Below are 13,471 nucleotides of genomic sequence, written 5' to 3'. Positions count from 1 at the left end.
GCAAGAAGGTGTACAACGGAGTCTTGGTTCATGTCTTGAATGAGGCAAGAGGAAGGAACGAAGGTACCTTGAACGAGGACAACACACGAAGAAGTTAGAGAATGATTTGGAGGTGGTGCTTGTTCGAACACCCTGGTGCAGGCCAAAATGTCGATTTATGTTTTATGCTTACTTGGTGGCCAAATCATGGGCATTTAAGCTAGGGTTATTCTAATTTGTTTAGGGGCTATAAGGACGCTAAATGATATTAGAATGCATGAGGGAAAGCTTATACATAAAGAGAGACTAGGATTGAGTGTCAATAGGGGTTTCTTCTTCGTATTAAAGTACCGTGTTTCCATAAATGTGAAATTTTGTGCTTGAGCGGTTGTTCTCGAGGTTTGTGAGTTGTGAGGGTTGTTTTATTAATGTGATGTTGATTAGTTAATGAAATACAATCTTGTTTAAAGGGGAGGTATCCAAAATGAGCTACTCTTGTGAGAGACTGTCTCTTGATAAGACAACCTCAAAATGTAAAGTTCATATGCTAGTAATTTGTATTATTGACCTATTTAACCCATGCATTAAGTGTGTCTCACAGTAGAACCGTCTCATGTAACAATTCGTGATTCAAGATATCTCATTAATCATCTTTATATTCTAGCTCTTGTTAGGTTGTTTCCTTATTGCATGCACTATTTTTCTCTATTATTTATTTTCATCTTGTTCTTCATCATAGAGTTTCCGTAAGCCTTTTGATTGTAGTCACCTTTTGGCGTGCAAATATTTCATCATTGTTCTAGTATGCTCGTTCGAGCACTCCACTCTAAAGGCTAGTGCCTTGCTCTTCTCAATGCCCTCGTCAAAGCTATTAGATTGCTCGTCTAAACAAGCACCTCCACAAAGCATTTGACAATCTCCTTGCTTATGGCTCGTTTGAGAACTCATTGCATTTAAACAACTGTAATAAAAGATAACAAAAAATTACATGTGTTATCATTGTACTTTAACGGCCGTTTGATTAGTGGTACTAAATAGTGGTAATGGAAATAATTTATAGTGAAAAATTTCAACAAAAATTTCATATCATTCTCATAGTAATGAAACTTTGATTACAAAAAAGGTTTTTTATTTATAAATTTCCATTACCACCTAATACCACCTCTCCCTTAATGATAATGCATTAGAATGAATTTTTGAAGAAAATGGGATGATTTAAATTGGACAAGCATGACCATCAAGTTAACCAAGAGATTTTTCAACCAAAATTACACTAATTTGCATTTTCATTACCACCGTTTATTACCACCTACCAAACGGGCCGTTAAGGTCTTAAAAATAAGACAATATTAAAATAATCAAAATTTAACATCCTTAACTATAGAAAGTTGGGCGTTTTAGTTGTAGCTAAGACAAGTTTCAATTGCTTTATAGTAATACTTCGATTTATAATTAATAAATCTTTATCTTTTGTAGATATCGTGTGCCTATTTTAAATTTTCATCTTTTTAATTAATAATTTCGATATAGATAATAATATGTCTCATCACTCTTATGATTCTTATTTTCAGGAATTTAACTATAAATGCACAACGACTTTAATGATAGATATTTGAAGAAAAAAATAAAATTGAAAATGAAATTGAATAATTGACTAAACTGATTTTGTCCAAATATGAATCAATATAAATAAAAAATCCCTATGCTCATGATGTATACATCTCAATGTAGTAAAAACTAAAAGCATGCAACAAAATGAAAGATCATTTTAAAACAAAAATCTTTGCTAAGGCCCACAACTCAAGGGCACACATTGTAGCCGTGAAATTTATCATTATTGTTTGCTGTAATCAATCAAGGCATCTTTTTATTGCCACCATGGGATTCTCAATTGAATTTAGACCGTTATTTACATGATGTTAAAGTGGGGTTCAATCGTGTTATACTTGTGTGTTTTGGTATTTTTATACACCAAACACAACTAAGACATGAAAATGCTCCAATAAATTGATCAACTTTCGTTACATATCAATTACTCATAAGAGATGTTCTGAGCATGTTTAATTGTTTAGGACTTTGAAAAATTGGATGCCTCAATGTTAAATTAAATAGTATATATTTATTGTCTAAAGATATAAAGTTATTAGAAAAAATATTATAATTTTTTAAGGGCCTTCAAAAATTTTTTCAATTTTTGCTCCACGCGCCCCTGATTACTCACCATGTCCCTTTCATTTTCAGCTAGTGTAAAATGAATAAAATTTAATGGAAAGAAAAATTAAGTTGGAAAATGAAAAAGAATAAGTAGAGGATAAAAATAAGTGGTTATGATGGAGAGAGAATATTAATTTGTGGATGAGATTGAAAGAATGAGAGTGAAATAATTACCAAAAAAAATGCAAAATCAATTAGACAAATTAAAATGAAAATGGTGCAAAATATTTAGGCTAGAGGGAATATATGACACAAGAATACATGCTAAAGTTCGGAAAACTCAAATAATGAATTCAACTTGCATATCAAAGTTTTAGGACATGAATAATCTCAATTTATCTTGATCTAGAACTTAATCTTGAAAGTGAGTCAAGTAACAAACAAAATATAGAAAAAAAAATACGCTACAAAGTTATTTGTAAATATATATTTATGAAAGTTAAAGTTGTGGGTTCAATATATAATAATTGTTTGCGTTTTTTATGAATAATAAATTATCTTATTTTAAAAATATTATCGTTATTTTCAAATAGTGTTTTGCTCATTTTACACTATACAGTGCTTCACTATTTAAATCGTTAAAGTAGAGGAGTTCGTAAGCACGTACAGTGCTCACAAGAGAAATGAAACACACAGTAAGCAAAAATTGTAAAGACATATTGCTCATATATATGAGCTACCCAATTACTTGTATGTCCAAGCAATTAAGGGCTCGAACGAGCAAATGGTTCGGTAAAAAACAAAAATACATTATTTTAAAAATTATATTTATTTTTCAATTAAAATAAAATTTGACTTTTTAAATTAAAAAGATTTTTAGATACTCATCAATTATACTCCCTCCTATTCAGTTTATGTGTCCCATTTCCTTTTATGGTCAAGTCACCTTAATTGTCCCATTTCTATTTTTGGTATGGGTTTTTGACTTTTATACCCTTAGTAGCTTTATCCTATTTTCAATTATACCCTCCATTACCCATACTAATTTTCCTCCCTTATATTAAAAACCCATAATACCACTCTCTTTCCTACCCTTAGGGTCCCAGTTTTGACTCTCCTTAAAATCCGTAAAAAGTCAAATGAGACTCTTAGAGTGAATAGAAGGGAGTATATATTTATCATTTTTACTCGAAAGGAGCAAAATCAAAGCATAAATATCTAATCATCATAAAGTGATTTATTTGGGGTCCAGAAGAAATATAGGCCGTACGTAATAATATTAGTGACACGTGAACGTTCATGCATAGCAAGCAATTGGCATAGCAATAATTGAAGAGATATTGTTAATAAAGAATGCATCAGGCAACATCCAAATTCCAAAGCTCCAACATGATCATCAGTGTGGCTACATGGAATGGGCTTTGCTGAAGCTGGATTTGGACCATTTTGGTTTGGTTTTTCTCAAACAATTGTCATTTCTCTATAAAAAATTAGTTATCATGAATTCATGAATAAAACTTGAACAACAAAGTACCCTTTGTGCTAGAAAGGCAAATAAACTAAAATGAACGTATATCTACTTGTAAGCTCTATTTGTGTCGTACATTGAAATAAAAGATATTACAAATAAAGTTATAGCTAGTTTCTTGAGAGATCGTCTCTTTGAGAGACATATCTCAAGCCCAACTCATTAATGGCTACTTATAATATTTTTAATATCTACTTATATTATCCTTAATGCTTACTTTTCGTATCACTTTCAATATCTTAAATGTCTACTTACATCATTCTTAATGTCTAATTATAATATTTTACAAAATATATGATGAGCTGACCCAATTAAAGATGGTCTCTCAAAAAGACCTTCTCTCACAAGAATTTGTGTTAAAATTATTGGTGTCTTTTACTACAATAAAAGATACAAGTAATTGTTATTTGTATCGTTTATTTTAACAAATGACACAAATATTATTTGTAATTCCAAACAAATAGCCTTAAACTAAAGATACAAATCTGGCTATTTATTTGTAGAGTAAATAACTTTAGGCCTCATTTGCGTTATTCTTTTTCATCATTTTCGTTATATAGACCATAATTATTTTCTCCTAATTTTTAGAAACCTAAAGCTAAGTTAGTTGAATAATTTGTATAAAACACAAATTTCAAACAAACCTGAATCGTTAATGTTTGGACCAAAAGTTTTTGTAGGACCAAACCTTGAGGAATCAGGAATGCTGAAAACAAGAAAATGACCTATGCCGTCTGCACAACAACATTGAATTTTAGCCGTGTATTTGTAATGGGTGTTGCTTCCTTGTACTATTCTTGAGGAGAAAAAGGAAATGATGGGGAAGAAACTCGCATAATACTTTCCTCAATAGGTGAAATCTTGTTACTATGCTATCTGCTGGGTGGTGACTCGTATACTTCTTATTGTGTTTAGCCGGAGGAGGAGCAAAAATATAATAAAAAATTAAAATATTAAGGCTTTTTTTATTTATACTTTTTATTTGATGTTTTAGGACTAATTCTACACATAAATGTTAAAATGGGAACGACGAATCGATAATGACGATGAACAAACAACAACAGTCTCATAACCATTGGAATTCTGGAAAAGAGCCATGGCAAGTCAAGCATCTCAAGTGTACTATTACTACCTCATATCTAAGGACAAGACAAAATTTGAGTTCTATACAGTCATAAATTAATGTTTAGAGCCTTTTTTATTTTGAAAGTTCTACACAATCAAATATCTTACACATGTTCAAAATCAAACTTGATTTTAGCCATTATTTCGTCATGTATAGAATTAACTTTTTAGTAGTTTTTATAGTAGTTTTTTTAATATATTATAAGTAGTTTTTTAAATAACTTTTAAGTTTTAAAGTGACAGTTTCTCAATACTAATAAAATTAACTTTTGAGATAGTATATCACAAACATAGTAGTATAATATAATTAGCAAAAGACATTTTAATATTTTTGTAGCTATTCAAATTATTTTGTCGCCACTTTTACGATACCTATTTCTACCACTAATAACTATTCTCATATCTAACTAGAGTCTAATCACAAATCACAACTAATATCTATCCTTACAATAATTTTTGTTGAATATATTTATTTTTTGTATAGTTAATAGTTTCTTCATTTTAAAATATTTGCACCAATTAACTTTTTACGCAGTCCAATTGATTAATTCAATTTTTATTAATATTTGATATTAATAATCTTTATATTGAGACGAATCAGATAAGATTTTACCTAATTATATTTTAACTTATAAATTAAAAACTAATCGCAAATTGAAAATAATAAATAAATAATGCATTATTATAATATTACAAGTAATATGAAACGAAAAATTCAAATGAAAAAAACAACTTAATAAGACAACTAGAGCACCAAAACCGACTAAGCACTAAGCAACTAGTAGTAATACAACTGAACTTTGTGACCCCATAAAATCAAGCAAACCATAAAAATGAGTCATATTAGTAGTAATACATGCCAATTACGTTTAGAATATGCCCTTAGATCTAACCCAACAGCTGGTACCAACCTTTTCGTATGTCTGACGAGCCGACTTAACCGTAAACGTCAAATATTTCTCTTTTTTACACATTTTTGATTCTACTATTCAAACCCAAGACCCATATTTCCATTTTTCAATAGTCAAAATTCTACAATTATCTTTTCATTTCTCTATATAAACCCTCCTTTAAAATTGCATTCCCCAAACCATTCTCTAAAACCCACCCTAGAAAAAAAATAACCATCTTAGAATTCAAGAAAATTCTAAGAACCCATAAAAATCTAACCTTTATTTGGAAATTTTTGAGCCTAAAAAGCTTCATTCTTTGATTCAAAGTTCACTTTTTTGTTTAAAGATTCAATCTTTTTGCTTTAAATTAAGATTTTACACAAAATGTTTACTACATTACATCAACCAATACAAACCCAATCAATAATCAAACTTTCTATTCAAAAATCTGCATTTCCTAAAGCAGAACAATGCCCTGTTCCTTCATTTCCTTCTAAAAAGCCTGAAATTTCCACCATTTCTATCACAAAACCTCTGCATGTTTCAGCCAATTCAATTTCTTTGGTTAGACAAAGGAAATCTTTGGTTGAATGTAATGCATATGAAGCTAATCGTTCCCAACCTATTGATATTAATATTGAGTTACCAAGTGAGGCAGCTCAAAAGGTTAAAATTGGTATATATTTTGCTACATGGTGGGCTTTGAATGTGGTTTTTAATATCTATAATAAGAAGGTTTTAAATGCTTTTCCTTACCCTTGGTTAACTTCTACACTTTCTCTTGCTGCTGGGTCTCTTATGATGTTGATTTCTTGGGCTACTCGGGTTGCTGACCCACCCAAGACTGATTTGGAGTTTTGGAAGACATTGCTTCCTGTAAGTGTAAATTTTGACTGTTGTTTTGGTTTTTTGGTATTTAATTTTGATGGGTTTTTGATGTTTTTGTTAAATTAAGAGGATTTGATGTGGGTTTTATGTGTCAAAATTGTTAATATGTCGATCAGAATTGTATTGCCCCTAAAATCAGTAGCGAATTCCCTAGAAAAATAGGAGTAACATAGATTTGACTTTTTTATACATCCTCTCGTATTAGTTGTATTATTTCACACTTAATTTGCAATTAATTTTTAATCTATAAGTTAAAACATAGTCAATTGAAAGTCTTGCAAAGGTTATTAATATCAAATTTTCATAATTTTTTATTATAAATAATTTGAAATATTAAGGATTGAATAAGTGCATTATACCACGAAAAAAAGCAAATGTTCCAAGTAAATTAAGTAAATTGGAACCGAGAAAGTATGTCTAAGTGTTTGACAAATAGTTGGTTGTCGGCAGTTTTAGTTATTTTGTTTGGCTAGTCAGAAATTGCTGATTTTTTTTTTCTTAAAGGTAGCTGAAAATGTTTCGCTATTTATGAAATCTTAGCTAAATTTAGATATTAGCTGTTAATTTTTTATTAGAGAAAATGTGGGTCGATCAACTGCCAAATTAGCAATTTACCAAATATTTTTTTATTTTTTGATCAACAAAAAACCAAAAGCCACCATAACAAAAAGTTGAGCAACAGACCATGAACCAAACACCTCCAATGTTTTTCTTTGGGATCTACTGCAAATTTGTATGTTTTGGGTTTGCATGTTAAGTATTATTTGATAAGCTTTTGGTGTTTGGATTTTCATTTCTAATGGCTTTTTGGTGGGTGCTAAGATTTGGTCTGGTAGTTTACTAAATTGGGTTAAACTGGGTTATGCAGGTAGCAGTGGCTCATACAATTGGGCATGTAGCAGCAACTGTTAGTATGTCTAAAGTTGCAGTTTCTTTCACTCATATCATCAAAAGTGGTGAACCAGCATTCAGTGTGTTGGTTTCAAGGTTCTTGTTGGGTGAAACTTTCCCTATGCCAGTTTACTTGTCACTTATTCCAATCATTGGTGGTTGTGCACTTTCTGCTCTCACTGAGCTCAATTTTAACATGACTGGTGAGTTTAAACATCTTCATACAGCATTTTGGTTGTTATTAGTATAAAATAGTTTTTTAATGCCCCACCCAATACCCATAGTGCAAAAATGCCACAGCATTTTTAATGACACGCTGATCCAGTAAGGAGAGTGATGCGGTTCTCCTACCGCCAACGCCAAATATAGGTGGCAATCACGAGATATCCCTTAAACCGGCCAAATGTGAATTTTTATGCTAGGGACGGAGCAAAGAGAATAGGGGTCTTCGTCAATCACTAATGGTAAATTATGTTTTGAACCCCTAACCAACAATATCACAGGCTGGTACATCACCAACTAAGCTAGATGAACTATAAGGAGTTTGTTAATATATGAGACTCATGGTTTCTGGGCTCTGGGCACTGGGCAGTCGGGCACCTTGAATGGGCCTAAAACCACCCCTGTTTTACACCTTGATCAATCGGATAATATTAGCTCATTAAATTTAAAAATCATCACAACACAATTGATACAATTACGATACACCGCCTTGTTTTTGCTCAATGCCACATACTATTCATTTTGCACATTCAAATTCTAAACGTTCTTGGTTTGTTAATAATAGGGTTTATGGGAGCTATGATCTCCAATTTGGCTTTTGTATTCCGGAACATATTCTCAAAGAAAGGGATGAATGGGAAATCAGTTAGTGGGATGAACTACTATGCTTGCCTCTCAATGTTGTCTCTTCTGATCCTTACACCCTTTGCAATTGCTGTGGAGGGACCTCAAGTATGGGCTGCTGGATGGCAGACTGCAATCTCTCAAATTGGACCAAACTTCGTATGGTAAATACATATAAACAACTTTTGCTTTCGTCGCTTTCTTAGCACTGCATTGATTTTACTCTTCACTTGTCAATTCTATTTGTTCTCATGTGAATGCACTAGCAAGTATTAGCATTGAAGTTCTAAAAGTTATGAACTTTATTAATAAATAAAAACTGACTGATACAACAATGTCAAAGCTTTAATCTCAGTAATATGGGTCGAATACATGAATCAAAACAAATTAGCATGAGATTTTGTTGCTAACGAAGATTATGCTGTTTTTGTTACTATTATTTTTATTAATCTACAACTTCATTATTACCGATTGTCATATGTTCATATAATCGCATAAAGAATTAAGAAGAAACAAGAAGATAATTGGGTTACAATGGTAAAGTTGCCAACTAAATTTTACTCATTCAATGTTTAAAAAATTAAGGCCATTCGTCAACCTAATGGAAAAATGGGGACTAAAATTTTCGCAAAAAGTTAACATTGGTAGGTTGTTAACCCCTAACCAACAACTTCACAGAAAGACACGCCACCAACTGAGCTACGCTTACTTGACTAATGAACTATAAGAAGTTTTTTAATATATGAGGCCTCTGTTTTTTGAGGGCCCTAGGCTGTTGGGCACCTTGAATGGGCATAGAACAAACCTTGATAATAACCATTGATAATGTATTGGACTTAGCTTGTAGTTGTCGGAGTAACGAACTTTTGCCCAGTCTTTGAAGTTATAAAGCATAATTCTTGGGACCAGCTAATTTGAGATTTGAGAAGAGATTAGTGAATAATACGATAACGTTTATGACCAAGTATATAGTGTCAGCATAGGTTCATTTCGCTAATTGAAAGTCTCATTTGATTTTGAATAGGTGGGTAGCAGCTCAAAGCATATTCTACCATTTATACAATCAAGTGTCATACATGTCTTTGGATCAAATTTCTCCCCTGACTTTTAGTGTCGGAAACACGATGAAGCGAATCTCGGTTATAGTCTCATCCATAATCATTTTCCACACTCCTATTCAGCCCATCAATGCTTTAGGAGCTGCCATTGCGATCCTTGGAACTTTCCTCTATTCACAGGTAAAACAAGTTAAATATTCAAGCTTGAATGTTGTATTTTACAATGAAGTATAAATATACATATATTGATCGATCAAAAGCTTTTCGAAAAAATGATGATCGAATGGACATGCTTACGAGAAAGCTAAACTGGTTTCTGAACTTTGTTTTGCAGGCAAAACTTTAAGGCAATAGAAGCTTATAAGGGACTAGTAAGGAATGTGAATTAGTGAAAGCGAAGGAATCAAAATCTTGATGATCGCTTCCTTAAGATATAAATCAACATCGAATATGAATATATTGAAACCAGATTAGCGAAAGGTCGTGTTTACACCCGAAGTTTAATCTTTTTGGGTAGATTATCGTATGTATGTTAAATCGTTCATGTTTTGGCTCCGCAAGTTTCTTGAAATGCTGTGTATATTTAGTCCTTGAAACCGAGATCTTTGTATAAAATCTTGTGGAAATGGAAATGACAAATTTTGAGCTCTAATTGCTTTGATGAAAATAGTGATTTGTATGTTGAGTTTTTTCCATTCTTGTTTAATTTCAACAATATGTGATCTTTTCGCAAAGAAAAAAAAAAAAAAAAAAAAAAAACCATATAAGCCATAAGTTTCTTCAACCTTAATATTTACAAATCTTTGAAATTAGCACAAATTTTTATATGAGATGGTCTCTTTATCATGAGACACTCTTTAAGCATGAGTTAATAGCCTAACTATTACAAACTATTAGCATATGGGCTCTTTGTTATGAGATCGTTTTACCGAGAGACGGTCCGGTGAGACGATCTCTTACGAGAGTAGCATTGAAATCAAATCTAACGGTGGGCTTTCTTACGTTCTAGAATGAATTGTGGCCATTAATGAGAGTATACTGAGACTCATATAGTAAGTATCAAACTACAAGTTGGATAGTAACTACACAAAATGCACACTCAATTTCAATCTTTCTAAACATACATATCCTTTTCCAATAGATTTTTCCCGCTACAATTTGCTTGATTCTTGCATATCTCGTTTTGTTCACTTTCTCCAATTGGTAGTGGTTTTGTTTTTTTTTTTTTACTAAGAATTTATTATCAAGAAAGGTTGGTATTTTAGATTTAGTAAGCGGTGTAGCTATAAGCCTATAACGTAGGGGAGGGGCAGGGGGAGACCTTTTATACATGTCTTAGACTATTGATATTTTAACTTTATATGTTGTTGTTTTTATTCCTTGCTTTTCATATATGGATCTTTTCTTTGTTCTTCTTTACCTAGTTTGTTCCTACTATTTATACGTTATTAGATTTATTTGTTAATTATTGTTTAGGGTCAAGCGTATAATGTAAGATGTAGGTTTATGAATACTTGCAAGAAATACCTTTTCTAGTGATCTTTTTCGAGTCGAGGAACTCTTTGGTCGCATCCTTCTCATGGGTATGGGTTGTTGTCTTCCTTCTCTCCCCAAACCCTGATCACAATTCCTATGATCGGGATACACTAGATATGATGATAATGTAGCTAAAACTTGCATCTTAATTTAGACAATTATGATTATCTTTGATGAAAGTATAAGACCATTTAGTCATATAATTGTAAATTTGGTTAAGTAGTCGAGTATTAAGTCAATCTTTATATGTCTAAGTCGTGTTGGATGCTTAATTTGAAAGGTTTGAGATACGATGAGTTAATTTTGAGCATCTCGAGTGTGAGTCTAGCTAGAGTCAAAAGCAAACCGTGTCATGTTAGGTGCTTATTTGCTAAGATGGCCTAAGGTTTTACAACTTTACTCCTTAACAAAGAGGCCCACATATGTGCGGGTGTAATTAAGGAGTATTTGAAAAAAATAAGATTTTTTAATAACTTTAATCAAAAAATAAGCTTTGTTCAAACTTTATTCCTAAAATAAGCGTCCTTGCCTCCGAAGTTAGGTTAGGTGTATACTCGCACTTACTAACAACGAGTATAATGACATGGTCAAAATTTTAGTCAAAGTTTATTTCGCTGTTACTAATAACGACCTATTGTTTAACTGGTCAAACATAATGTCACCATTAGTAACAGCGAAATAAACCTTGACCTGGTTTGAATTTTGTTGATCTTTTTGTATGATTTAAACTAACCGTTGTAAAATTGAAAAATAGCCCTTAAGAAGTTGAAAATAGTCGTTGTTATTATGTTCTATAAATAACTATAAAGATTGGAGCGACGTCGATCCTGGCCGTGATTTTGTTGCTTGTCCTTTCTACTTGGATAAAGGATTCGGATGCACGTACTTTAGGTGGGTTGCTCCGAAGGGTACCAAATCGCTTGAAAAAGAAAAATAAGAGCTTAATGATTCATCGTTGAAAACTCTGAGTACTTAACATCATTTCATTCATAATAAACGTGTGATAATACGATAAAAATATATACATCTACATATATATTACAAATTATATACAAAAGTCCAAATGTTACAAATATTGAATATGTACAAATGTTCAATATATACAAAATGTCACTAATGTTCAATATAAACAAACAGTATACTAATGCTAATCCTCCTCCCGTACCTTGTCTAACTGTGACGGTTTACGACGCCTCCTACGATAGTAAGAGGTCATCGCATGACGCTCGGGTAGGGGAGGTGATTGATACTATGATGATCCAGCACCCTGTGAGGACACGGCACCATAGTCAGGGCACGTTAAGTCTATCTCCTCAAGATGAACGTTGGCTTGATGAGGAGATGACCCCTGCTCGTCCATATTGGTGTCGGGCACAACGACTTCTGGAATGAAGTGCTGAAACTGTGTCCCTAAGAGTATGCCTTGGGCAATCTCCCGTACAGGCTCCTCTTGGGTGGAGCTGATGACAGATGCAATGCCCTGTGCCTGCATAAGACTGAAGTATTAATGAAATGTATAACATGTAAGTTCTATCAACGTTGAAGAATACTTACAAAGTGTGTCATCGTCGGTGCTGCGGGAGCGTACTGGGCTTCCGTGATGATACCTCGTGGTGTCATCCATCGACGAGTGATGGAGACGAACCACGGCATGTGATCCACCGAAGTAGGTGTGCTTACAGCCTCGATCGGCGCACCTTGGGCCAACAGCTCCAGCCTGTGATCCCAACGAGCTATATGGCGCGAGAAGTTCTGCGCAAGCCATGTTACGCGCAACCACTCCCTTTGGCTACCTGGGGGTGGTCGGACTCCTAATAACCTATGGACTTTATCTTGCCAACTTTTGAGTTGGCGTCCAACGGTGCAGACGGTATGTCCCTCGATGGGAAGCCGTGTAAGCTCAGCTACGTCAAGTAAAGTGACAGTAGCCTCACCTAGAGGTAGGTGGAAGGTATGTGTCTCTTGGCGCCACCGCTCGACTAAAGCCGTGACTAGCGCCCGATCGACTTTCCCATAAGTGATGAGGTGGAAGTCGTACAACCTCGCTCGCTGAAGGTAAGGGAGGATCCGTGCATCAATCTCCCACGGAGCAGAGTCGGGATGCCTGGTGTATATGGTCTCTACGTCGGACACCTAAACGCAAAGATTATATTAGCATAAAGTTAAAGTATAAAGGCATGTACATTCAAAATACTAAGTTGACTAACCTGGACATCTCATAGTACACTGCTCTTGTGATCCGCCTGCATCGTCAGCACACTAGGGTCTCGAGGGCCTGGAGCTGTTGGATCCATCTCTACTGTAATTCAACAATAACTTAGTTACTGTAATTAGAAGGAGAAGAGGAAGATGGCATAATGGAATTTTGGCTTTCTTGGGTAGGGAAGGGCGTATGAGAAGGAGCAGAAGAAGTTACATTTAAGAATGCATTTGTTTCTACAACATTGACATCTTGATTCCCTAGGGGTACCTCTTCTACATATAACTCTAAAGAAGGAATAGAGTTAGACTTTGAATACTCCCACATTGCATCTATAGCCTTCTCATCCTCAACCGGAAGAGCTAACAATTCT

The 13,471-nt window shown here is 33.5% G+C and overlaps 1 protein-coding gene across 2 annotated transcripts; it reads left to right on the top strand.

Moving 5' to 3' along the window:
• The first annotated feature begins 5,677 nt into the window (after positions 1-5,677).
• On the top strand, positions 5,678-10,014 carry LOC130814632 (glucose-6-phosphate/phosphate translocator 2, chloroplastic-like). Of its 2 annotated transcripts, XM_057680759.1 has the most exons (5): positions 5,678-6,555; positions 7,436-7,661; positions 8,246-8,468; positions 9,329-9,542; positions 9,697-10,014. In XM_057680759.1, exons 1-5 carry the CDS (start codon positions 6,064-6,066, stop codon positions 9,706-9,708), a joined length of 1,167 nt encoding a protein of 388 aa, XP_057536742.1. In that variant the 5' UTR covers positions 5,678-6,063; the 3' UTR covers positions 9,709-10,014. The 2 variants fall into 2 exon arrangements, with proteins under 2 accessions (XP_057536742.1, XP_057536741.1); XM_057680758.1 differs by having other exon boundaries at positions 9,329-10,014.
• The last annotated feature ends 3,457 nt before the right edge of the window (positions 10,015-13,471 follow it).

The sequence above is a fragment of the Amaranthus tricolor genome, chromosome 6, assembly GCF_026212465.1.
Source record: "Amaranthus tricolor cultivar Red isolate AtriRed21 chromosome 6, ASM2621246v1, whole genome shotgun sequence".
NCBI lineage: Eukaryota > Viridiplantae > Streptophyta > Magnoliopsida > Caryophyllales > Amaranthaceae > Amaranthus > Amaranthus tricolor.
The sequence above is the reverse complement of the archived record's forward strand: the minus strand, read 5'-3'. Positions and strand labels throughout refer to the sequence as shown.